The 24,071-nt window shown below is 34.4% G+C and overlaps 2 protein-coding genes across 4 annotated transcripts in view; both read right to left on the bottom strand.

Moving 5' to 3' along the window:
* Positions 1–976: 976 nt before the first annotated feature.
* Positions 977–15,599, bottom strand: LOC136041899 (NADH dehydrogenase [ubiquinone] 1 beta subcomplex subunit 11, mitochondrial-like). Its single transcript, XM_065726693.1, has 3 exons — positions 15,376–15,599; positions 4,360–4,490; positions 977–1,180 (listed from the first exon to the last, which is right to left on the bottom strand). Exons 1-3 carry the CDS (start codon positions 15,541–15,543, stop codon positions 1,024–1,026), a joined length of 456 nt encoding a protein of 151 aa, XP_065582765.1. The 5' UTR covers positions 15,544–15,599; the 3' UTR covers positions 977–1,023.
* A 6,733-nt stretch (positions 15,600–22,332) lies between these two features.
* The window catches only part of LOC136041910 (uncharacterized), a 43,599-nt gene continuing 41,860 nt past the window's right edge, over positions 22,333–24,071 (bottom strand). For 2 of the 3 annotated variants that reach the window (XM_065726707.1, XM_065726709.1), the window contains one exon: positions 22,334–23,065. In XM_065726707.1, coding sequence (XP_065582779.1) covers positions 23,045–23,065 — 21 coding nt within the window. In that variant the 3' untranslated portion in view covers positions 22,334–23,044. Of the gene's footprint in view, positions 23,066–24,071 lie in introns of all 3 variants that reach the window. The other variant, XM_065726708.1, reaches the window with a different exon arrangement.

The raw sequence follows: 24,071 nt of genomic DNA, 5'->3' as shown, positions 1-24,071 counted from the left end.
ACTACCACCAGAGACCCGATTATGAAAGATGACACAATTTTTAAAGATTAATTTCAGCATGGATAATGATAGAGATTATAAAAATTCAATTACAGCTTTCAATCAATAAATTTCCATTTTTTTTTCTGTGACTGGAATCGAGCTTATCCCTGATTGACTCTTAACACAATCACAAGCATATAACTTAAGAACAAGAAGTGACGCTTGAAAATCTACAAAAGACCTTAACATGATGTTCCCCCATTCAATATTTTGAGAAGGGAAGGGTAGGTGGGAGTATGATGGAGAAGAAGGGGAGGAGGCTGACACTACAAGGTAAAAAATTATTTGTTACATTTTGAAAAATTCGGACATAACTTTCAAACACCCCCTTCTCCCTCGATGTTAGAGCAACAAGGAACACGACTTTGAGCTTTTTTCAGCTAGCTTGTAGAATTCTTCAAGTATGAATGTCTACTCTTAGGGATTATTCCTGTGACTGCAATGTTGAGAGTCAATCCAAAATATTCCAGTAACATTCACTCTGCATAATATATATAAAGAAAACTGCTATTTTTAACCGCAAGATGGTTGATGCATCAAAAACAAAACCAGCCAAAGTCTTCTTTCGGAATTGTCTCAACAGTGTTTTATGGACTAGGAAAAATTGGCTTCGGGATGATATGAAAAATACTATGAAGTATGAATATGACTTTCCAACTACTTTTGACACTGCTTTTCAACTGATGCTTTTTATTACTACTAAATTATTGCAGCCCATTTCATACTTCATTTTTACTATTTAGGACGCATTCCAAAAATTGGTTTATTAGATGCTCATACTAAGTTTTCTATCCAATGTCATGTGTGTGTGTGAGTGAGGGGGGAGAGTCCAGCTCAGTTGAGTGTTGCCATTTGTGTTAGCCTACTATGAGGGAATTCAGAAAGGTGTAGACACAAAAGACAAACACAATAGCAATATAAATCAAGAAATTAATTAACGAATATGTGCATTTAATCCAATTAAAATTTGAGAACAGCAATCTAAATGATAATACGTATTCCTTGTTCTTTAAGGTCCTCATCAGATGGGATAATAACCTTAGCTGGGTCAATGTAGTTGGGATCCACTAAAGGAAGGCCCTCACTTTCCCTTCTGTTCAGCTCAAGATATGCTTCTCTATGAGCCCAATCTTCCAAACTAAAAAATGAAAAAATTACTATAATAGTAAGATTTTTAAAAAATGAGCTGTCACCCAAAAATTCTAAGTTTGCCAGAGGAAAGACATGAAATAGCCAGATTACACATAACTTCAACAATACTTTCTAAATTGCACACACAGTAAAAGAATTGAAAACAAGAGCTAAGAGCTCATATGGCACTTGTGACGAGGCCCGAAGGGCCAAGAACTCATATGGTATGAGCTCTAGCAAAATTCTAAGAATCAATATTGATTTAAAAGGAAAATCAGAGACTTAATGCCGGTCGGAATTTAAAATAAGAGCTCTGAGTCACAATGTCCTTCTAAATATCAAAATTCATTAAGATCCGATCACCCACTCGTAATTTATAAATACCTCATTTTTTCTAATTTTTCCTCTCCCTTCAGCCCACTAGATAGTCGAATCAGGGAAAACGACTTTATCAAGTCAATTTGTGCAGCTCCCTGACACGCCTACCAATTTTCATCGTCCTAGCACGTTCAGAAGCACCAAACTCGCCAAAGCCCTGAACCCCACCCTCTAACTCACCCAAAGAAAACGGATCCAGTACGGTTACGTCAATCACGTATCTACAACATTTGCTTCAACATTCTACCCACCAAGTTTCATCCCGATTTCTCCACTCTAAGCATTTTCCAAGATTTCCGGTTTCCCCCTCCAACTCCCCCCAATGTCAACAAATCTGGTCAGGATTTGAAATAAGAACTATGAGGCATGAGTTCCTTCTAAATGTCAAACTTCATTAAGATCCGGTCATCCTTTCTTAAGTTAAAAATACCTCTTTTTTAATTTTTCCAAATTAACACCCCTCAGCTCCCCCAAAGAGAACGGATCCGTTCCAATTATGTCAATCACGTATCTATAACTTGTGCTTATTCTTCCTATCAAGTTTTATCCCAATCTCTCCATTTTTAAGCGTTTTCCAAGATTTATGTTTCCCCCCTCCAGCCCCCTATGTCCCCGAATCCGATTCGAACTGAAAATGGAGCATCTGACACATACGATCCTTCTATATATCAAGTTTCATAAAGATACGATCACCTATTCGTAAGATAAAGATACCTCAATTTTCACGTTTTCCAACAATTCCGGTTCCCCCCCCCCCAACTCCCCCCAATCTCACCGCTGGACATTGCAGATAACACTGCTGGAAGGGAGGATACCAGCTGGTATTTACATTAAGTCAGGAATTAAGCAGGGTTGTGTTCTATCCTCCTTTGTACGGATCATTTTGATGGACTTTGTCTTAAGGAGCACATGAAAGGCAATGGAAGTCCACATAATCAAATGGGGAGGAAAAGCTCTCCTGGAGTTAGATTGTGCTTATTATTTAAGCACCCTAGATGAAAGTGTGAGCAAAATGAATGAGTTTTTAGAGGTTTTGCGAGTTCAGGGTGCGAGAATAGGTTTGAGAATTAACGTTAAGAAGACTAAGTAACTAAGGATAGGAGAAAGTGAAGATGAAAAGGTGATACTGGTAAAGAAAAGATTGATCAGGTAGGCAGCTTTGCTTGCCTTGGTAGCATTTTTAGTAAAGACGGTGGGAGCAGTGAAGACATTAAAAGTAGAATAGCCAAGGCTCAGGGTGTTTTTTTTACAGTTAAAGACAAATTTTTAAGAATAGGAAGATAAGTCTGCGAACCAAGATTAGAATGTTAGAAGCTTCAGTGATGACAGTGGTCAAATATGGATTTGAAGTATGGGCGCTCCGAAAGGCGGACGAAGATTTGCTAGATGTTTTCCAGAGACACTGTCTACAGATTGTTTTGGGTATCCGGCTAACTGACTGTATTTCAAACAGTAGACTGTGGGAAAACTATGTTTCAATCCCATTTTCTAGGGCTACAATGAAAGAAAGGTTAAGATGGCTAGGGCACGTTCTGCGGATGAAGCGTGACAGATTTCCAAAGATTGTCCTTTTCAGCCAACCATCTAGAGCTAAACAGAGAGCAGGTCGTACTCGTCTGGGAGGATCATAAGGGGATGTCATAAAGAAATATTTAAAGGAAATAGGAGCTTAATGGGAGGGTGTAAAGAGAGAGGCTTTGAATAGATTTGGATGGATGAGAAGCATCCGTAGTTGTGTTGACCTCAGGCGGCTTGGTTCTACGGTGAGTTGTTAGTAGTAGTGGTAGCAATGATTCGTTTCAAATCAAAATATATACAATTAATTAGCAATAAACCAAAAGCTCAGCCTGCAGATGCATGCTGCGAAAATATTAATAAACAAAAGTAGAAACTTATAACAAAAACAAAAGTAAGAATTTTTGGGACTCCATTTGTTACAGTGATGGTAATGTTTGTACAATAAGTCCATATGACCTTTTGTGTAGTAATAACTATTGGTCCTTGTAAACTGAATCTTAAGAAACTGAATCCGACACAATTTTCTTGAGCTCAAAATCGAAAGAGGAGAAACCTCACCGAGTAAACAGTTATCGAATATTTGTAGCACATTAATAGTATAAATATACCTTCATAAACTGACTAACATTTATCTCCAATTTGACATAGAGTTAATTTAGATACAGGCAAATATAGCTAGAAAATATTCTAATTCAAGATAAGAAACTAACAGTTTAATTTACCACTTTATCACACATTATCGAAGAATAGCAATACAGACTAGTGCAGTCAAATAGTAAGCAATTCAAGTCTGGATTGCCTAGTATATTACCTGGAGTACGGGAAGCTTATTGTTAAAGAAATTCCTATATAACATATAAATCTTAGATGTCAGGTAAAGCAGGAAATGCTTGGTCCTGCTGCAAGAACAAGCACAAGCACTGTCAAGCATACTAACTTTCTGGCAAAACCCACGATCAACAAATTCAAATAGAGTCATAAAATCTGGCTTATTATTAAAAAAATCAGACATTAGTAGCGCACTGAAGCAACTTCTGATACATCCCAGTCAATGCTCAAGTTCCTATTAAATATATGTTCAAAACCATGTTCAGTTCATTAATACAAAAAATATATATATAGAGAATCAAATATATTGAGACATCGGAGCTTCAAAAATGGATTAGGTACTTTACGTTTTTGTCTCCTTATTGCATGGTTTTACCTTTCTTAATTGTACACTTCTGAAAACATTACCGTTTTCTAAAAAAGGTTAAAGCAAATTACCTTTATCAACGTAAAACATATTACCTATAGTCCGGTCTGTTCATATATAGTAGAGGATAGACAATTAAACCCACGGTGAAAAGGCTAAAAAACAGGGTATGGCCAAGGGTTTGATCATAAAACTTTTCTTCGTCAAAACCCCATGAATAGTAGCCCTGAAAAGCAAAGAATATTCTCTTTATCTGTTCTGGGTAAGAGATGTTAATGATAGATGGAACTATGGTCCAAATGGTCCAGATGGAACTAACTATATTAAACATCAACAACAAGAAGAACAATAGGGAATTCTTTCGCAAGACAGTGGAATTCTATATCTGAATAAAGATTTCGGCCCTGTATCATCAGCAAGACATAAACATATAAAAGAAAAGAAACTTACAATAGCATACAACCATTAAAACTGAAATGAAAATTTTCAAAACAGTCCCAGTATAATTACTTCAGTGAAGTTCAACCAGGACTGATAAATAGAGTGATGTGAAATCAGGCAGTTCATTGAAATGAAAAAAAAAAATTCAAGCACGCTTTCACTACTAATCTTGCCTTTTTGGCAGCTAACCACAAAGGTCTTTTTGTAACAAGTTCTTTGTTAGTGTCTACTGGTTTTTTAATATATTTTGTATATTTTTTTTCAAAATAGATTTGTGCATAAAGCATTCACTGAGTATTCCCCCAAATCCCTATTTAAGAAAAAAATACTATTTATTTTGAGTCTGATTTCAATTGCCTCTGGAACAACCTGTTTTATGCCTGGACCATTGCTCCTAGGGGCGGACTTTTCAAAAAAAAATTGTTGAGGGGTTTATCAAAAACATAGCTGCTTAAAGTAGAATCAAAAGAAATATTCAAAGCAGAATCAAAATCAAACAAAAATATATTCTACACAGTATTTGCCACAGTCACATGGTATTTGATAAATCCTCTCTGGCAAGTAACAGGGGTTTTATCTTTACCAGTGTTTAGAAAATTCACGATTTTGAAATTAAAACTAAATATAGATTATTTCGTGTGCCAACTTTTTTAAAATTTGTAGTGATTTTTGGGATGAATGGGTGGTAAATCATATATGAGGGCTTATCGAGAGTCTCACATGGTAAAATACCATTGATTTTACGAGTGCGACTTTTCAGTCTACGGCTAATTGTGTTATTAATAAGTGAAATGGGATACCCGTTTCCAAAAAGTGTGTCCCTGATAAAGTTTAGTTCTGCTATGATGTTGGAATCAGAGCAAAGGTTTAGGGTACAATGACAAGAGAGGTTGAAATAGCTCTTTTAGCTTGAGTGTGTCTGTTTGGGGGGGGGGGAGGAGGTGAATTGATTTAAAATGAAGAAATTTATTGTTTTGTGTTGGCTTTCTGTAAAAGTAAAATCGAGTTTATCAATGCTACGAATAATTCGCACATCTCAGAATGGTATTTTTTTTTTTTTTTTTTTTTTTTTTTTACAAATTTAATTTCTAAGGTAAACTGTAATTTTCCATCATATTTGTTAACGTGATATAAAAAACCTCTAAGTTCATTTTCCCCATAATCCCAAAGAGGTATTACGTCATCCATGCAGAGTTCCCGATAGATATGTTTCAAATAATATGAATTTAAAGCCCAATTTTCAAGTGTTCCACATAAATATTCGCCAGTAACCCGGAGAGAGGTGCTCTCATCAGAGACCCTTTATTTGCTGATTAAAAGAATTACGGAACTTAAAATACATTGAATACTAATTAAGGAATTTAACCAAGGTCATTAAAACCTTGCAATGTATTCCTGTTGTTGAATCTTCAATTAAATGATACTTTTCTTCTATTTTATTCTTTAATAATTGCTCATATACGGCCACATTAATTTTCTTTATACATCAACGTATAAATGACACGATGTTTCCTTAAATATGGATTTGGGGGAATACTCAATAAATACCTTTCTACGCAAATTTGATTAAAAAGATTTTACAAAATATATTAAAAACCAGTATACACTAAAAAAGAACAAAAAGACCTTTGCTAGCTAACAAAGTTACAAAAAGACCTTGGAGGTTAGCTGTCCAAAAGGCAAGAATAACAATGAAAGCGTGTTTTTAATTATTTTTCTTTCATTTCAGCAAATTGCCTGATCTCACCTCACTTTATTATCAGTCCTGGTTCAACTTCACAGAAGTAAGGAAGCTGGGACTGTTTTAAATTTTAAATTTAGTTTTAATGGTTGTATGCTTTTGTAAGTTTATTTTCTTTCATATATTTATAAATAATTTCTTAGAACACACTGCTTTTCCATTTACAAGGAATTAAGCAAAAAGAAACGGGTTTTAATTTCAACTAAGCAGTGAACAAAAAATAAAAACAAAACAATACTTTAATTAACAAATATTCCGAATATTTCGGCCCCACGTCCGGGAGCCTTTCTCAATGAAAAAAAAAACCACGAAAAGAGCAAAAAAAATATGTTTTTAAGACATAACACGCACAAAAACATGATATCTGAACCCATGAAGAAGAAGAACAATAATAAATAAATAAGGACAACTCATATTATAAACAAACTTCCAGCACTGATGCTACAACATAAGAAAACAAGAGCTAAAAGCTAATATGGCACTTGTGACGAGGTCGGAAGAGCCAAGAGCTCATATGGTATGAGCTCTTGCAAAATTCTAAGAATCAATAGATTGCTTTAAAAGGAAAATCAGAGGCTTAATGCCGTTCGGGATTTAAAATAAGAGCTCTGAGTCACGAGGTCCTTCTAAATATCAAAATTCATTAAGATCAGATCACCCACTCGTAAGTTAAAAATAACTCAATTTTTCTAATTTTTCCTCTCCCTTGGGCCTCCCAGATGGTCGAAATGGGGAAAACAGCTTTATCAGTTCAATTTATTCAGCTACCTGACACGCCTACCAATTTTCATCGTCCTAGCACGTCCAGAAGCACCAAACTCGCCAAAGCACTGAACCCCGCCACCTAACTCCCCCAAAGAGAGCGGATCCAGTCCGGTTACGTCAATCACGTATCTACGACATCTGTAAGTGTTTTCCAAGATTTCCGGTTTCCCCTCCAACTCCCACCAATGTCAACAAATCTGGTCGGATATGAAATAAGAGCTCTGAGTCACGAGACTTCTAAATATCAAAATTCATTGAGATCAGATCACCCACTCGTAAGTTAAAAATAACTAATTTTTTCTAATTTTTCATCTCCCTTCAGCCCCCCAGATTGCTGAATCGGGGAAAAAAGCTTTATCAAGTCAATTTATACAGCTTCCTGACACGCCTACCAATTTTCATCGTCCTAGCACGTCCAGAAGCACAAAACTCGTCAAAGCACTGAACCCCACCACCTAACTCCTCCAAAGAGAGCGGATCCAGTCCGGTTACGTCAATCACGTATCTACGACATTTAAAAATGTTTTCCGAGATTTCTGGTTTCCCCTCTCCAACTCCCCCCAATGTCAACAGGTCTGGTCGGGATTTGAAATAAGAGCTCTGAGACATCAGTTCCTTCTAAACATGAAATTTCATCAAGATCCGGTCAAGCGTTCTTAAGGCAAAAATACCTCAAGTTTTTTTTTAATTTTTCCAAATTAACAACCCCGAGCTCCCCCAAAGAGAACGGATCCATATCAATTATGTCAATCTCGTATTTATAACTTTGCTTATTCTTTCCATCAAGTTTCATCCCGATCTCTCCACTCTAAGCGTTTTCCAAGATTTCCGGTTTCCAAGATTTTTGTTTCCCCCCTCCAGCCCTCTATGTCCCTGGATCCGATTCGAATTGCGAATGGAGCATCTGAGACATAAGAATCTTCTATATATCAAGTTTCATTCGTAAGATACCTCGATTTTCACGTTTTCCAAGAATTCCGGTTTCCCCCTACAACTCCCTTCAATGTCACCGAATCTGGTCGAGATTTAAAGTGAGAGTTCTAAAGCACAAGATCGTTCGAGATCTCAAATTTCATTATGATCTGATTACCCTTTCGTAATTTACAAATACCTCATTTTTTCTAATTTTTCCGAATTATTCCCCCCCCCCTCAACTCCACCAAAGAGAGGGATCCGGTCCGGTTATGTCAGTCACCTATCTTGGACTTGTGATAATTCTTTCCACCAATTTTCATCCTGATTTCTCCGCTTTAAGCGTTTTTCCAGATTTCCACCCCCCCCCCCTTAATGACACTGAATCCGGTTGGGATTTAAAATAAGATATCTGAGTTTCGAGGTTCTTCTAAATATGAAATTTCATTAAGATAAGATCACTCTTTCGTAAATCAAAAATACCTCATTTTTTCTAATTTTTTGAATTAACCCTCCCCCCCACTCCCCCAAAGAGATCAGATCCATTCCGGGTATGTAAATCCCGTGCTTATTTTTAACACCAAGTTTCATCCTGATCCCTCAACTCTAAGCATTTTCCAAGATCTTAGGTTCCGCCTCCCCAACTTCCCCTTCACCGGATCCGGTCGGATTTAATATAAGAGCTCTGAGACATGATATCCTTCCAAACATAAAATTTCATTAAGATCCAATCACTCCTTCGTAAGTTAAAATTACCTCATTTTTCTAATTTTTCAGAATTAACCCTCCCCTCCCCAACTCCCCCAAAGAGAGCGGATCAGTAATGGTTATGCCAATCACGCATCTCGAACTTGTGCTTATTTTTCCCACCAAATTTCATCCTGATCCCTCCACTCTAAGCGTTTTCCAAGATTTTAGGTTCCCCCCCTCAATTCCCCCCAATGTCACGAGATCCAGTCGGGATTTAAAATAAGAGCTCTGAGACACGATATCTTTCAAAACTTTAAGTTTCATTAAGATCTGATCTCTCTTAAGTTAAAAATACCTCATGTTTTCTAATTTTTCATAATTAACCCCCCCCCCCCCAACCCACCAAACAGAGCAGATCCGTTCCGGTTATTTCAATAGCGTATCTAGGACTTCTGATTATTTTTTCCACCAAGTTTCGTCCCGATCCCTCCACTCTAAGCGTTTTCTAAGATTTTAGGTTCCCCCTTCCAACTCTCCCAATGTCACCGGATCTGGTCGGGATTTAAAATAAGAGCTCTGGGACAAGATATCCTTCCAAACATCAAATTTCATTAAGATGCCATCACCCGTTTGTTAGAAATATAAAATACTTCTAAGTTAAAAATACTTCATTTTTTCTATTTTTTCTGAATTGACCAGCCCCCCACTCCCCCCCCCAGATGATCAAATAGGGAAAACGACTATTTCTAATTTAATCTGGTCAGGTCCTTGATACGCCTGCCAAATTTTATTGTCCTAGCTTACCTGGAAGTGCCTAAAGTAGCAAAACCAGGACCGACAGACAGACAGACAGACAGACCAACAGAATTTTCGATTGCTACATGTCACTTGGTTAATGCAAAGTGCCATAAAAAAAAACAAAGAGAATGTCTAAAGTTTCACTATAACGAATACCCATGGTTTCACTATAGACATTCGCTTTGTTTTTTTTCTTATGTTGTAACACCAGTGCTGGTACTTTGTTTATAATGTGAGTTGTTCTTATTTGCTTATTATTATTGTTTTTTTATATTCATTTTTTGCCAAGGATGGCCCTTGGACATGGGTTCACAATATTCATTCACATATAGACTTCAACTGTCTTACGAAAAAATCCTCTATTGTTCTTATTGTGGTTGATGTTTAGGATAGAAAGGCACTATGGTCTTTGTCACTATTTACAAGCTAACCATATGACACAGCAGAGCCTCTGTGGTGGAATTGATATATGACACAATCAAATACTAAATTACTTCCAAAAGTGAAACAAAATGTCCCTTAAGAAATATTTGGGGCTTGTCTAGTGCTCTTTTCTGAGCTAAATACAATAATAACAAGATCTTTATTAGATTAAATTTGTAAAATTCCTATTTATCAGATTTCAACAGTTAGTTCTAATTCAGCAGCCTTGTTGTATTAGTGGCGATTTTAGAGATACCAACGCTAGCCTAAGAAACACGGTTAAATTGAGCATAAGCTATGGTGAAATTAATTTGCATTAAAAATAAAAAAATTTCACCCAAAAATGACTATAAATTCATGCCCCGTAAATATGGATACAAAAAGACACTTTCCAACTAGCACATACTATAATTTCACTTGCATACCTATTGCTTGCTTCTGATAGTTTCACTTTTAGTACATAATTGTTAAAAGGTTGAAGATGTTGTTTTGTCTGTTTCAAGAGATAGTGCTGAAAGTTTACGCTAAAGCTCATATATATATATATATATATATATATATATATATATATATATATATATATATATATATATATATATATATATATATATATATATATATATATATATATATATATATATATATATATATATATATATATATATATATATATATATATATATATATATATATATATATATATATATATATATATATATATATATATATATATATATATATATATATATAATTTTAAGCAAGCAATATTTGTAATTTTTCTCAAAACGGCTCTTTTTTTGAAAATTGACATCTTGGAACTTTCTGGCCCAAAAAACCATTTAGATAGGTCACAAGTTTGAGAAAGTTGTTGAAAACTTTGTGACGTCAAGGCTTATTACGTTTATTTGCTACTGTTTACAATTCACAGCTATTTATAATTTCTAAAAAGCTTATAAACAAAACAAAAAATGAAAACTTCAAAATATTATTATTTGCAAGAGTATTTTTTGCAAAATCTTAAAAATAAAAGTCAAAAGCTTTCAGCTTAAAAAAGACACTACACAGTAAAACAAATTCGTAACAATATAAATTCGTAAATATCCTTAAATTCAAAGAGATAGTACAGAAGCATAAAAATTTATCAATAGGTGGACCCAAAAAACAAAAACTAAAAAGTGTAAAAAAAGTTGTAAAGTGTAAAAAGACTTACAACTTGGTCGTAGGGCAAAAAAAAGAAGTTCTTGCGCTACCACCTGGAAAATTAACAAATCTACATCCTGGACCATTACACAAGACTAGACCAATAAGAGTAGCTAGAGCAAAGGCATTGACACATTGTCTGAAGAAATGAAAATTCAAAATGAAGAAGAAAGAAAAATGTGGCTAGGAGACTTGCAACAATGAGCATCAAAACGAATTATAAACAAAACGAAGAAGAAAGAATTTTCCAGCTAGAAGGCTTGCAGTAAGGAGCATCAAAACAAATTGAAAACGAAAGTGAAGAAGAAAGAAATATTAGGTTAGAAGAACAGCGGCGTCACAGTCTTGGACACCAACAAGGTGGCACACAACCAAGTAAATACGTACAAAGATGGGATAAACTCAGAAAGTGTTACATATAAGCCATCAGGACTCTTCAACATTGCTTGTATTCACTGTGGAGCCCTCCATTTTTCCAAGGAAAGAGTAGCAAACAAAGGTAATTCATTTGGATATTGTTGGTTGCATGGTCAAATTGCTTTGTCACCACCACAATTTCAAATGAATTGGTTTAACTTTTTGAGGACATCACTTACTCTCTGAAGAGTTCCATAACAGTAGCCAAAACTCGAGCTTGTATTTTGCTCTTGCCTCTTTCAACGTAAACGATGGTCAAACCACAAATAGCCAAAATATATTTAGCTTTAAAGTAGCTGGACAAATTTATCACAAAATCAATTTAGTGGCACATCTATTACAAACTACCGTGATTTCGAGCCACCTTCATACAATCAAATGTACTTTTTAGACCTCAATGAAGCTATTGAAGAGCGCCTTGCACATCCTTTAAATCATAGGATCTCTTGCAACCTAATGACTCGCTTGGAAGAAATGTTGCAAGACACAAAAAACTATTCCAAAGACTACAAAAAATGTCAGAAGTGGAGGATGATGCAAATCAGCTTGCTGCTTCACTGGGACAACAACCAAACAGGCAGCTCATTTTCACTGTGCTGGATGGTGTTGAATAAAGACGGTTCAACTCTCCTGGATGTAGTGAAGTATGCACTTTGATTCCTCTTAATCCTGACTATTGTTTTCCATCAAATGAAATGGCTGTAAAACAACAAGGCAAAAATCTTGTCATTAAAAAAAAAACAATGTTCACCAGCTTTACCTACCCAATGTTTTATCCAGCTGGAACTCCAGGATGGACAAGGGGTATGTTACTTTATACACCTAGTGTAAGACACCCAGAGATAACATAGCTTGAATTAGCAAGATATTGTATCACTTTTCAACCTGAATATGCTGAAAGCCATTCTGTACAAGCTGTAACACCTGACCTGGGTCAAATTGGTTTCAATGCTTTGCATTTTGGTGAGTACTTTTCCAACAGTATCTTGTCAATACCAATATTTGTGCAATCATATTGAATGGATAAAATTTAACCAGAAAACTATTATGGCCAAAAACTATGTAGGTGTTACATGACTTCTCAAAAACTTAGCCTCAAAACAGAATGCAGTTATTGGTAAAAAAGTAATAATACTGTCATCATTTATCAGATCAACACGCTACTTTGTTGAATATTTTCAAGACGCATTGGCTATTGTTCATTGCCTTGGACTGCCAGAGTTCTTTATGAAGTGACTTGCAATCCTGATGGCCTGAAACTAAAGAAACGGCAAGTATTAAACTTGATGATAAATTTATCATAAAACAGTCTACTCAAGATCATCCAGATGTTGTTACTCAAATTGAAAAACTGAAATATAACAATGTGATTGATAAGAAACAGATATTTGGAGAGGTGGCAGCATATATGCACATGATTGAACTTCAAAAACATGGACTATGCATATACGTTTGCTATTGATCATGAGTCTACACAATCAAATCTATAATTCAGTTGAAACTGATGATTTTATTTAAGCTGAAATTCCAAATTTCCAACAATCCTTTACTAAGAGAATTAGTCGTAATATTGATGTTTCATAATCTGTGTGGGGATTTCAATTCAAATACAAGCTGCATGATCAATAGAAATGGAAAATTCCAGTGGCACTTCTGTTTTCCAAGGCAATACAATTCAGTCAAATCTCTATTGGATGCTGAAAAGCCAATGTATCAGAATTGTTATGATCCTAAACTAGATGAAATGAATAGAGAAAAATTCTCACATAACCATGCTGCTCATCAAAAAGATTCCAATGAATGCTGAATTACTCATGATAATCATCATTTCACCACATATAAACCTCATATGCTCAAAATATTTCTCTGTCACATGAATGTTGAACATGTTGAAAATATAGGTCCAGCAACATAAATACATCTATAAGGGACATGATTGTGCTTCAGTAAAGATAGTCAAAAATAAATGGTGCATGGTCTGCAATGAAACAGAAACCTATGTGGAATGATGCTGCTTTACACCAATTGAAGCATGCAGTTGACTATTTAGTTACAATATCAAAAAAAAAACAATGTCCTTCAATGTTTAAACATTCATTTGCCATGGCATTATTAAATACAAAATATCATACAAGATCAAGAAGATTTGGTAGATATTACATAACAAAGCTCAATGTTGGAAGTGTATTTTGACAAAACAAGGTGTTAAAACAAATAAAATCACTTCAGGGGCAATTGTTATTTGAGAGCCCTTAATGGGCCTCCAAAGGTAACTTTTTACTTTGTCTGTAGTTTTCAGGCTCTTATGCAAAATTTAAAAAATAATTAAAAACTAACCAGAAATAAAATTGCAACTTCCTATGAGTTTTAGCACCCTTCTAGTAACAAAAAAAAAAATAGACAAAAGGATGTATTACTATTAATGCAAAAATGTAATTTTATTTTTTGTTTAAGTTGGGGGCTGCAAGTTTTCTGTTTAGGGTTTTGAACAATGGTGTTATTTAGTGGGAAGACAAGGGATGGTAATTGCCCCTATAATAATTTGGAGAAAAACTATTATATAGCCAATTCCCCATGACCATTCTTGAATCAGGTAAAAACAGCAATATTTTCTCAATTCACAGTTGTGCTTATAAACTGTTGGTTAATATTGGCTGTTTTGAGCCCATTTAATGGCTCAAAATAGGATTTGCTCCAGAATGATGATTAAATATGGAAAGAGTATAAGAAAGACATCACATAGTTTATTCTTTTACTTGTTATCTAAATTTTCTTGGGGAGCAGGGAGTAAAGAGAAACACATTTAAGAATGACACCAACTACAACTACTGCTGTTGTGGGCCAACAACTACACTACTTTATACTTTTCTTTGTTATTACAATCTAATGTTTCCTTCAGAAGAACTGCTCTTGCATTTCTTTATTATTACAATCTAATGTTCCCTTCAGAAGAACTGCTCTTTTGGGCTGAGACCAAGAAGACATGTCTACCTTAGATGTACCAGTCTACCAGTAGATGTGCATTGGCTAACCATTGCAGAAAAATCCAATGTAAAATTTTAGACAAGCTACTTTTGATATATTAGAAGGGTGTTATGAAATAAAACTTTCAGTAATGAATCTAGGGCCAAAAACATACTGCAGGAAGGTATTGCCAAGCTTCTACGTTAACCCTGTTTAGAATTAAAGGTCTCAGAAATTTACCTCTTTGATAGGTTTATTTTCCTATCAATATTTTGACACAAGAACATTATGTCTTAATATTCAGTTTCTTTTTCTCTTGTTTTAGTTTTGAAAATGGAATTCCTCTATTTGAATAGAATTTTAAGCCATATCAATGGTTTATTTTTCAAAATTTAGGAATTGTATTTGTAGATCTATGAAACCTTATAAATTTGGACTGGGCAAAGTTGTGAAGAGGAAAACACTCTTCCTGTAGGCTACTTCAATTAAGCAGAGTTACAACAAAAATGTTTATAATGGTCATCAAAGGTAAGTAACCTCTAGAGGGACAAGTTGTGGAGGAAGGTACTTCAAAATAACTTTATACTTTAGTCTGTGGATTCTTTAGAGACAAACTTTAATCTGTAGATCCATCCCAGAAAATTCCATTTTCCTAGCCTAACCCCTTTCCAAGATAGCAAAAAGCAGCTAGTCTAGAAATTAACCCAATTCAATATTGACTATAATCTTCAGGAAACAGTGAGGTAAGGCCTAAACTAACCTTGTTTTCATTTTCTTCCTGATTACTTTGGGCTTGGCTTTGAGCAGCACCTACTGGGTCTGCAGCAATTGTATCATTTTTAGATTGAGAAGTTGATAACACTCTTGAAAGACCTAATCTAGAAATATGATTATTTCCAAGCCGTCGGACTAGGTTTCTAATAAGCATTTCTTTAAAAAAAAAAAGGAAATTTTCAAAACAGACGGATCAGTGTTGACTTCAATCGACAAGTCTACGAAAATACGTTATGTTCTTAGTATTATGGCCATAGACAAAATGTATATAATTCAGCTGTGTAAGTACCCTTTCATCCGATGTAAAAAAAAAAAAAGTTGGATATCCGAGAGGCTTCTGGCTATGGGCTATGTATGATGAGGCTAATGTGCATTAGAAGCCTGAAAAACCAAGGATAGACAAGCAAAAATACGAAATTGATTGGTACTGAAAACATATTTCAGTTTGACGTTTGTATTACATTCGTTTTGTTTGTGATTATGCTCCATAAAATAGGTTTTGGTGGCTCTTTCATGAATTTAACTTCCTCAAAATCAACAAAATTTCCCAAGAAGTGGATCACAGTCAAACGATAATTTCAACTTTTTGCCTCTGATTCTTTAGTATCGGTCATTGATTATACTTTGCTGACATTCTTGGAGAAGTTGAATAAAGACATCTTCTTTCCGAGCAAACTGAAATAGACTGAAATACTTTATTTTGTGGAACTACTATAATACTGATAGACACAATGTGCTGAAGGACACATAAATGGTGACACTGTAGCAACACATTGGTTTTGTCTCCTATTAATTTTTTTATCGGTTTTGCCTTAATTCAAAAAAGTAGTAAGTTACGGATAACTACGTGTAATTCTGGCCTAGAGTAAATTACATGTTTTCTGGTTATCCTTGAGTCATGTCCTATAGTGTGAGAGCTGGAGCGAAGTTGAATAATTTCTATTGAACAAAACCTTTTGATATTGTTCTGCTTGTTGTTGGTGTAATTGAATGGAGCTTCCAGAATTTCTTCTCTGTGCTCCAGGATCGTTTTTTTGTTTTATCATCAACCTAGAAAAACCAAAAAAAAAAAAAAAAAATCTTCACAATCATGCTTCGTCGTACTGATTAATCTTTTACACACAAACTAACAATTAGTCTAATACCCTGTCAAAAATCATAAAATTTTTGAAAAAAATTGTTTTATGATTTTTGACAGGATTTTGGTTCCTGTCAAACAGGATTATGATTTTTATTGTTCTACTAGTCTTTCATTTCTTCAGACTGCACTTTCCCATTTGAGTGGAAAGCTCATGGAACAAAAAGACAATGAATTTGTATGCAAATAACTTGCTTCTAATGCAACACTTTATTCTTCTCCCTTAGAGGCCTATGGACGTAGAAAATGCCTCAAAGGCATTAGCTACGGAGAAGTGAAATTCAGCACAACAGCCGCCATTTTAGTCTATAGTAGACACCGGCTGTTTAGACCGTCCACATCTTCTATGTGACTGAGGATGATTATTAAATAAGCTAGGATACTGTTAATGCTGGCGTTGAAGCATGTATGGGTAGCAGTTTCACGGAGTTTGTAGAATTTCTGTTGTACCACCTGTGGGAGCAGGGGGGGGGGGAGTTTGCAAAAAGAACCATGTCTTCGGCATACCTTAGAGACATAGCATTCACTACAATCTCGATCATTAGGTTCTACAGGGGCATATACAACCGTGAATAATACCTTGCACTTTGTAGTCGCAAAATGAGTAACTAGAATTTTATTATTAACATCGTCTCCGCCTAGACAAGACTTAGAATCTTCACAATTCATCATTAGCCTGCCTGAGTAAATAAACCTACACCATATAAGTTAATGATTCATACCCCTGGAAGATGATTTCTGAAACTCCTAATAAGTACTATTGAAAACGCCCGAATTTGTTAGTCAAAACGTCAATATGATAGTTGCTTTTATACATTGTAACGTTTCAGGTCGCAGTTTTCATATTATAGTGTTTAAAACTATAGTCTTTGAAATTATAATGGCCGCAGGAAAAGCAATGGGCTACACCGGTAAAAGTTAGGGACTGGTACATCTTTTAAAGGCAACATAAATCGCTTGAGTCAGCTTAGAACAGAACATCGGGAATACTCTAGGACCTCCAATTTCAAAGGGAGACTTTTGCAATTCTAAACCTAACTTGGTCACTACATGGCTCTCCACATTTAACAACGTTCTTCTATCAACAAGAAGCAGCACCCTGTACAAGCTATCTAAAGCATAATACCTCTGAATCATTACACATTCAAACCTAAAAAATATTATTCTACGATTGGGAGGCAAGCCATAATAGACAAGTTATCTAGGAAGAGGTTATTCGGCCCAAAAAAGACAACCAAAATAAACAAAATCCGTAAGACCTATCCGCTAATCAGGATCCAGTGCAATACTGTATGGTTTTCTAGGCTATCATGTCTTTGAATTCAAAAGTGCAGTGGCGTTTGCAGTCACGGTTTGGGTTAGGCAAACTTTGGAAAGGTTCACCCTGATGCCACGCAAGCAGGGTTTCCCTGTCGGGAATAAGGACAGAGGAAACAACTTAAGACAAAGCAGCCTACCCTCGTCTGGGTAAAACCTTTTAAATGAATTATAAAATTTTTTGGCACGATGCCGAGGATTCCCACTTTCTGACTGATTCTTCGGTATTGGTAGGAGATTTTGATTTTCTTGGAAATCAAAAAGTAAAAAAAAAAATTAAATTTGGTTCAGAGAATGGACGTAGACAGCTTTAAAATCCATTTGATCCTTGATTGGTGTTTTTCAAAATTAAGTCAGTTGACCCTGACAAGATTTTGCCTTCACCTTTGTTGTACAGCATAGGAAGTTCTGTGAGCTTGCTTAGGTGATTATTAACCACCCTTTTTTCGAAACTAGACCCATTTCAGCAACACTAGAGCTCAACCGACCTAGAGAAGTAAATAACTCTTGTGCACGAGTCGGTGAAATGGATCGTAACTATGATAAAAGTACTTCAACCAGGTCATTATTTTAAAGAAGGAAAGAATAGCTTAGCCAATTCTGAAAAGCCTTTTCTGCAAGTAAAACGCTGATTTATAAGCATCCACATGAGCAGAACCTATTTTTGGCAAGAGATGCTTAATTGCGAAGAAAAATCTGACAATACGTTTAGGCTGGTGTTATCGAATGGTGTTTCAAGCTTGGAACTGTTGCTTGAATGTTGTTACTGAAAGGTGAAACAACAGTTATTGTTGTGAATCAGTATAGTTCTCAAATTTTATTTTGTGTTATCTTAAACGCAGTTATTTTCGAAGCACGTTTGAAATAAAAATGACATAAGTCATACGAAGTGTTTGGGCATTTAAGTACTAAAATAATTTTAATTTGAATAATTGTTAATAATTTGAAATAATTCGGAAAGTATCAGCAGGTTCTACTTAGATATATTTTTGTCATGTTTTTGGCATTAATGTTTAATTACATTTTCAAGACTATACTTCTTAACAGTATTAAAAATCCTGCTAGCGTGTGCTTCCAACTAGGCATCGCAAATTTAAATTATCTTTTACGTTTTCTAAATTACCGCAGCTTTTCTTAAAATTAGTTTCATCACATAATTAGATTCGACGCATAAGTATAAGAGCTAATAAATCTCAGCTGCTTAAGAAACTTTATGGGTTTTTCGATTTAAACAGAAGCCGGTCAAATTTGAGAGGAATTAAAAGTTCTAGAATTGCTAAGCGTATTTAGTGTTCCAACAAGTAACTTCAATTTGTTAGTTGTCTATCTGTATAAAACTTTGTATTAGGGGGTTTAGAAGTGTCACACGAGTTAAGCTTTTAAAGTTCTGATTTATAAAAAAAAATTCTACTTCAAAAATTTAAAAACCAAATCAGAATCTTGTTTTGTGTAGCTGTGCTCTCGCGAAGTTTTCTTGATCCCAAAAAAACTTTTATAAGCTATATGTTCTGACACTGAATACAAAAATCTAATAGTCACTTGAAGACATACAAATCGGCTATGACCTTTATTGTAAAATATGCACACTAAGAGCTCTAGAGCAACAAATAAAGGTAAAAACACGACCAATACATTTTGAAATTAAGAAGTAATAGCATGGCAAATGAGAGTAGTATTAACGTAATGAGAAGCCTTCACCTTGTCTTTCTATTTGGAAAAGAGTTTTTTCTTTTATCATATTGAATTATCTAATATTAGCATCTTTAGCGCATAAAATAACTATTATAGTTATTAAATTAACTTTGTAACTTATAGTTAGTAACATTATAATTATTAAACTTTTAAAAATAACAAAACTTTTTAAATAGACAATTTATATAAAATTGTGCATTAAAGTATCAAAAATCAAATAATTCAGTGCATCTGTTAGTACACTGTTTCTCTAAGGCAGAGCCTACTTAGCCCAAAGGCAATTTAAAGTCCATTCATTTAAAGAGGACGTCCTTTATTCTTCCCCATTTCCTGAAGGTCACCATTAATTGTAGGCTACAATTTCTAAAAGACAATTCTTTACTTTACGGTAAATATATGTAAATGTTGTATATAAATAAACTTTTCAATGAAAAACTTTAAAAGCTTTTCAACAACTTTTACTTTTCTCACTGCACTGTAACCAATGACCATAAAAAAAAAAAAAAACTTTCAATTTTTTTTTATTCTACTAAAGATTCTCATGTAAATTTATAGAAGACAAGGTGATTCTAATTAACCAAAATCAGCTACATACAAATATCACATAAAGTTTGATAAGTATTAATACCAAAGAAGTTGGAAAACTTTCAAGAATTGAATTTTAGGCGTACCCTTTACTGAGGCGATTACCAATTTTTCTCAATTGGTCTTAATGACCTTTTGATTCAACCCTATCCCAATTGTGACTACGACTCCAATTTAGAGGTGAACGCTTGCACAAATCCAGACTCAAACATCCGTGACAACAGAGCATTATTTAAACAAATGAACAAAATAGTGAGAGATGAAAAGATTCCGATAATATTCTTGAAGTCAAAATTAGAAAGTAGAAATATTTATTAGCATCACCAATCTTCACTCTTGGACAAAAGCTTTGTGTACAAGGGCAATTGGACTGCTAATAGGAATTTCTTATTGACAAAAATAATATAAAAGGGATCATTAAATCAAATTGTGTAAAAATTAAATAAAAAGTTTGTGTTAATGGAAAAACCAAAATTCTTTCTAATTCCCATTCAGTGTAAAAATCAAGCACTTACATTGCATGAAAAAAATTATTATAGATAAGTTGTGCTGAGCACTGAGCCGCAGCCCCCTCCCCTCCACATCAAGTAGATTTCCCTTGTATGTAAATTATGGGACAACGGGACTAATTTCATTTATGTAAGCAATTTGAGTTGGTGTTTTGGAACTCAAATTATTTAAAATTGTGCCAAACAACTGGATTTTCAAACACTGGATTACTGGGCAAATTTTATAAATTTACATTTTTCATCAGCTGAAAGCAAACGAAAAATCAGACTGTCAGTGATAAAAACTTCAACTGACTTACATTTTTTCTGTATCAATTCTATTGAGTACCGCCATAACATTAATGATGCTGGTGTTACGGATCCAACAAAGCCATAAATAATGATTCAAAGTTCAATTCCTTAAGTTTTCCGTATCCTTTGGACAATACAGAGTCAGGCACACACACTTGTAATAACTTCTTTTTTATCTGAGCTCTCATATATGATTTCGCCTGGTAAGGGTAAGTGCTTTACTAGGACCTTTCTGATCTTGATCCCCCTCCCATTACCAAAATATTTTACTCTTTTTATCGCAAAAAGAACTTGTCAACAAATCTTAGAATTTCGAATGTTGGTGTTTTACAGTCGGCAAATGTGGCTTCGATGTACAGAACAGAAAATATTTTAATGAATTCTTCAATGTAGATTCCTTTCATAGTCCAACTGATATTACCCACTACATAATTCAGGAGTTTTATAGCTAGTAAAAAAGAGCTGTATATCAGAATTTCGCCCAACGAGCCGGCACAGGATTCGGAGCTCCAATAGAAAAGAAGTTAGTCTATTGCCGAATTAAATAAATACATAGTTAAAACACATACGAACTTCTAAGTCAATAAAGCTGAAGAGCCCATTTTATACCAAAACGTATAAAAATTCATTAACTTGCTAGCTATAGCTAAATCCTAAAATCTACCAAAAACCATAAGTATGACTATAGAAAGCGGCATAATACCATACAAGTAAGTGCGTTAAAGTCTTTCTTCTCGGAGGAAATAGATAAATTGTTTCAAAACGGCACTAAAAAGACCGATTTTTTCCAGGGATCGATAGGCTACAGAAAACCAATATTTTGTAGCCTATGACTAGAGATCTTTTTTTTATGAAAGTGTTTCAGGGTTCAACGTATACAAATTCATTAACTTGCTAGCTGTAGCTAAATCCTAACAAACTACCAAAAACCAAGAGTATGGCTATAGAAAACGGCATAAAAACATACAAGAAAGTGCGTTAAAGTCTTTCTTCTCAGAGAAATAGATAAATTGTTTCAAAACGGCACTAAAAAGACAGATTTTTTTCAGAGACCGACAGGCTGCAAAAAAACCACTGTTTTATAGCCTGTGACTAGAGATCTTTTCTTATGAAAGAGGTTTTCAGGTAGTTTTTTTTTTCTATATTATACTGGAGACTTTAATGCAGTTATTTTTTGTTGTTGTTTGAAGATGGCCACACAAGCTTATCGGCAAATTTTTACTTTGTGCTTTCAATTCTTGTCAATAAATATTCCCTCACAAAAAAAAAAAAAAAAAAAAAAAAAAAAAAAAAAAAAAAAAAAAAAAAAAAAAAAAAAAAAAAAGCCTAATTTTACACAAAAAAAAACTTTCATTGAACATCATTTTCCAATTTCTTGATGAAACATTGTTTATTCAAACTTATAAAAAATTCCTCCTTGTTATTACTAATAAAAATAGCAAAAAATTAAGCATTGCTTGGATAATTTAAATGGTAGCCCATTTGGGCTAGGTAAACCCAAAAAAAGCACGAAAATCAAGACAAGGCATTTAATGGAAAATATAACCCATTTAAATGGCAGCCTGAATTAGAAACACAACAGCCTAAAGGGTTTAAAACAACAATGGTCAAAGCGGTACCTTAGATAGAAGGGAAATGATTTTGAACAAATCTAAGATTTTAAACCTTTGGTTTTCTTAACTACAATTTCCTTTTTTTTTAGAGAATACCCACAATCATTTAGTTTTGAGCAGCTTGTCGAGCAGAGAAAAAAGAGTGAAATAAGAGCAAACAAAAAATACAGCTATTCCAGGAATACCAATAATCAGGACATATGGTAGAACAGGCATAACCTATAACCAGATCCTTAAGGAAAGGTCCACAGACGTAGATCTGGATTACCCACCGTAGATTTATCACATGGACACACATTATAATAATATAGAACATATATTGCAATGTAAGCAGCCACCATGCATTTAACAAAATGGTGACAATCCTTGGTGATTTCTAGTAGCCTGGTGAGCAGCAAAAAGAACAAACACAAAATACCATAATTACAGGTGTGATAAAAAGATATAGGACACGTCCAAATTATATTCCTTCAAATTATCTTCATTCATAAATTCATCTCATTCTTCAACTTAAAAATCGCCTTTTCTTTCCTAGAAATTAAAATAAATTAGAAGGAAAACATGAAACAAAAGACAGGATTTAATGCAAATTTTTTAAAGACTTTTTTTGTGCAAGATATTTCAACTAAGAGCTAGAATTTCTTCAATAATCACGAGTGAATTTCTTCATTAATAAATGCCTTATTTTTCAATAGCTCAGCTTTTATTATTTATTCTCAGTTGTTTATAGAAATAATGGAATCTATTTAAACAAATTCTGATATTAAGGGACTATTTTAATTAACAACAATAAATTTTTTTGCTACAATATTGAAGAACACGGATACTTGCACAAGAATTTTAATTCGTCAGAATATCAAAAATAGGCAAATGAACTGAAAATAACAGAAAAATTGCAAAAATCATAAGATTTCAGGAGAGCATGTCACTTGCGCAGACGCTAATCGTGAACATAAACGGGTGAAGATGGCAAAAAATAGGGAATTCAAGTATTTTACATAGAAATTGCTTTCCTTTTAATAGGGTAATTCATGCTAAGTTAAGATACAAACGGCAAAGATTTGGCCTGAGCGTATTAATATGCTTGACCAATTTCTAACACTTCCGCCTTCTTTTAATTTTCATTAAAGAAAACATACTACTGGTATTACCCAGCACAATTTTAATTTAACATAGGTAAATCGTCAACGGACAACGCACTAGCCTTATTCTGCGAAGTTTGGCCGAAACGAAGCCATCGAAATATTATTTTTAAATAAAGTTCTATAATTGGGCCGGTTTGGCCCTAACGTTCCTTTTGAAAATTCTGGACCGCAAAGACAGATCTTCCCCTGCAACACCTTCTGAGACTTCTCGCTAAAGAGTTGTAATGCATACACCAGTGCGTGCAACAGCGGACTAACTATGTGCGAAAGAGAGGGGTCCAGAGGTACGAAACTAAGTCAAAGCTGGTGAGTTTTGACGACATGGTGCAAAAACGGCATAAGTCCTAGTTAAGACCCAAACAAGTAAATTTCTGACTTAAGACAAAAACGAG

Source organism: Artemia franciscana, unplaced genomic scaffold, assembly GCF_032884065.1.
Source record: "Artemia franciscana unplaced genomic scaffold, ASM3288406v1 PGA_scaffold_49, whole genome shotgun sequence".
NCBI classification, from domain to species: domain Eukaryota; kingdom Metazoa; phylum Arthropoda; class Branchiopoda; order Anostraca; family Artemiidae; genus Artemia; species Artemia franciscana.
The sequence above is the reverse complement of the archived record's forward strand: the minus strand, read 5'-3'. Positions and strand labels throughout refer to the sequence as shown.

Coding starts and splice junctions, on each gene's coding strand:
- LOC136041899 (XM_065726693.1), bottom strand. CDS start 15,543: ATGCTTATTAGAAACCTAGTCCGACGGCTTGGAAATAATCATATTTCT. Junction 4,491..15,375: donor AGGAAGAAAATGAAAACAAG/GTTAGTTTAGGC, acceptor TTTGCTTTTCAG/GGCTACTATTCATGGGGTTT. Junction 1,181..4,359: donor ATGAACAGACCGGACTATAG/GTAATATGTTTT, acceptor TTCATTTTTTAG/TTTGGAAGATTGGGCTCATA.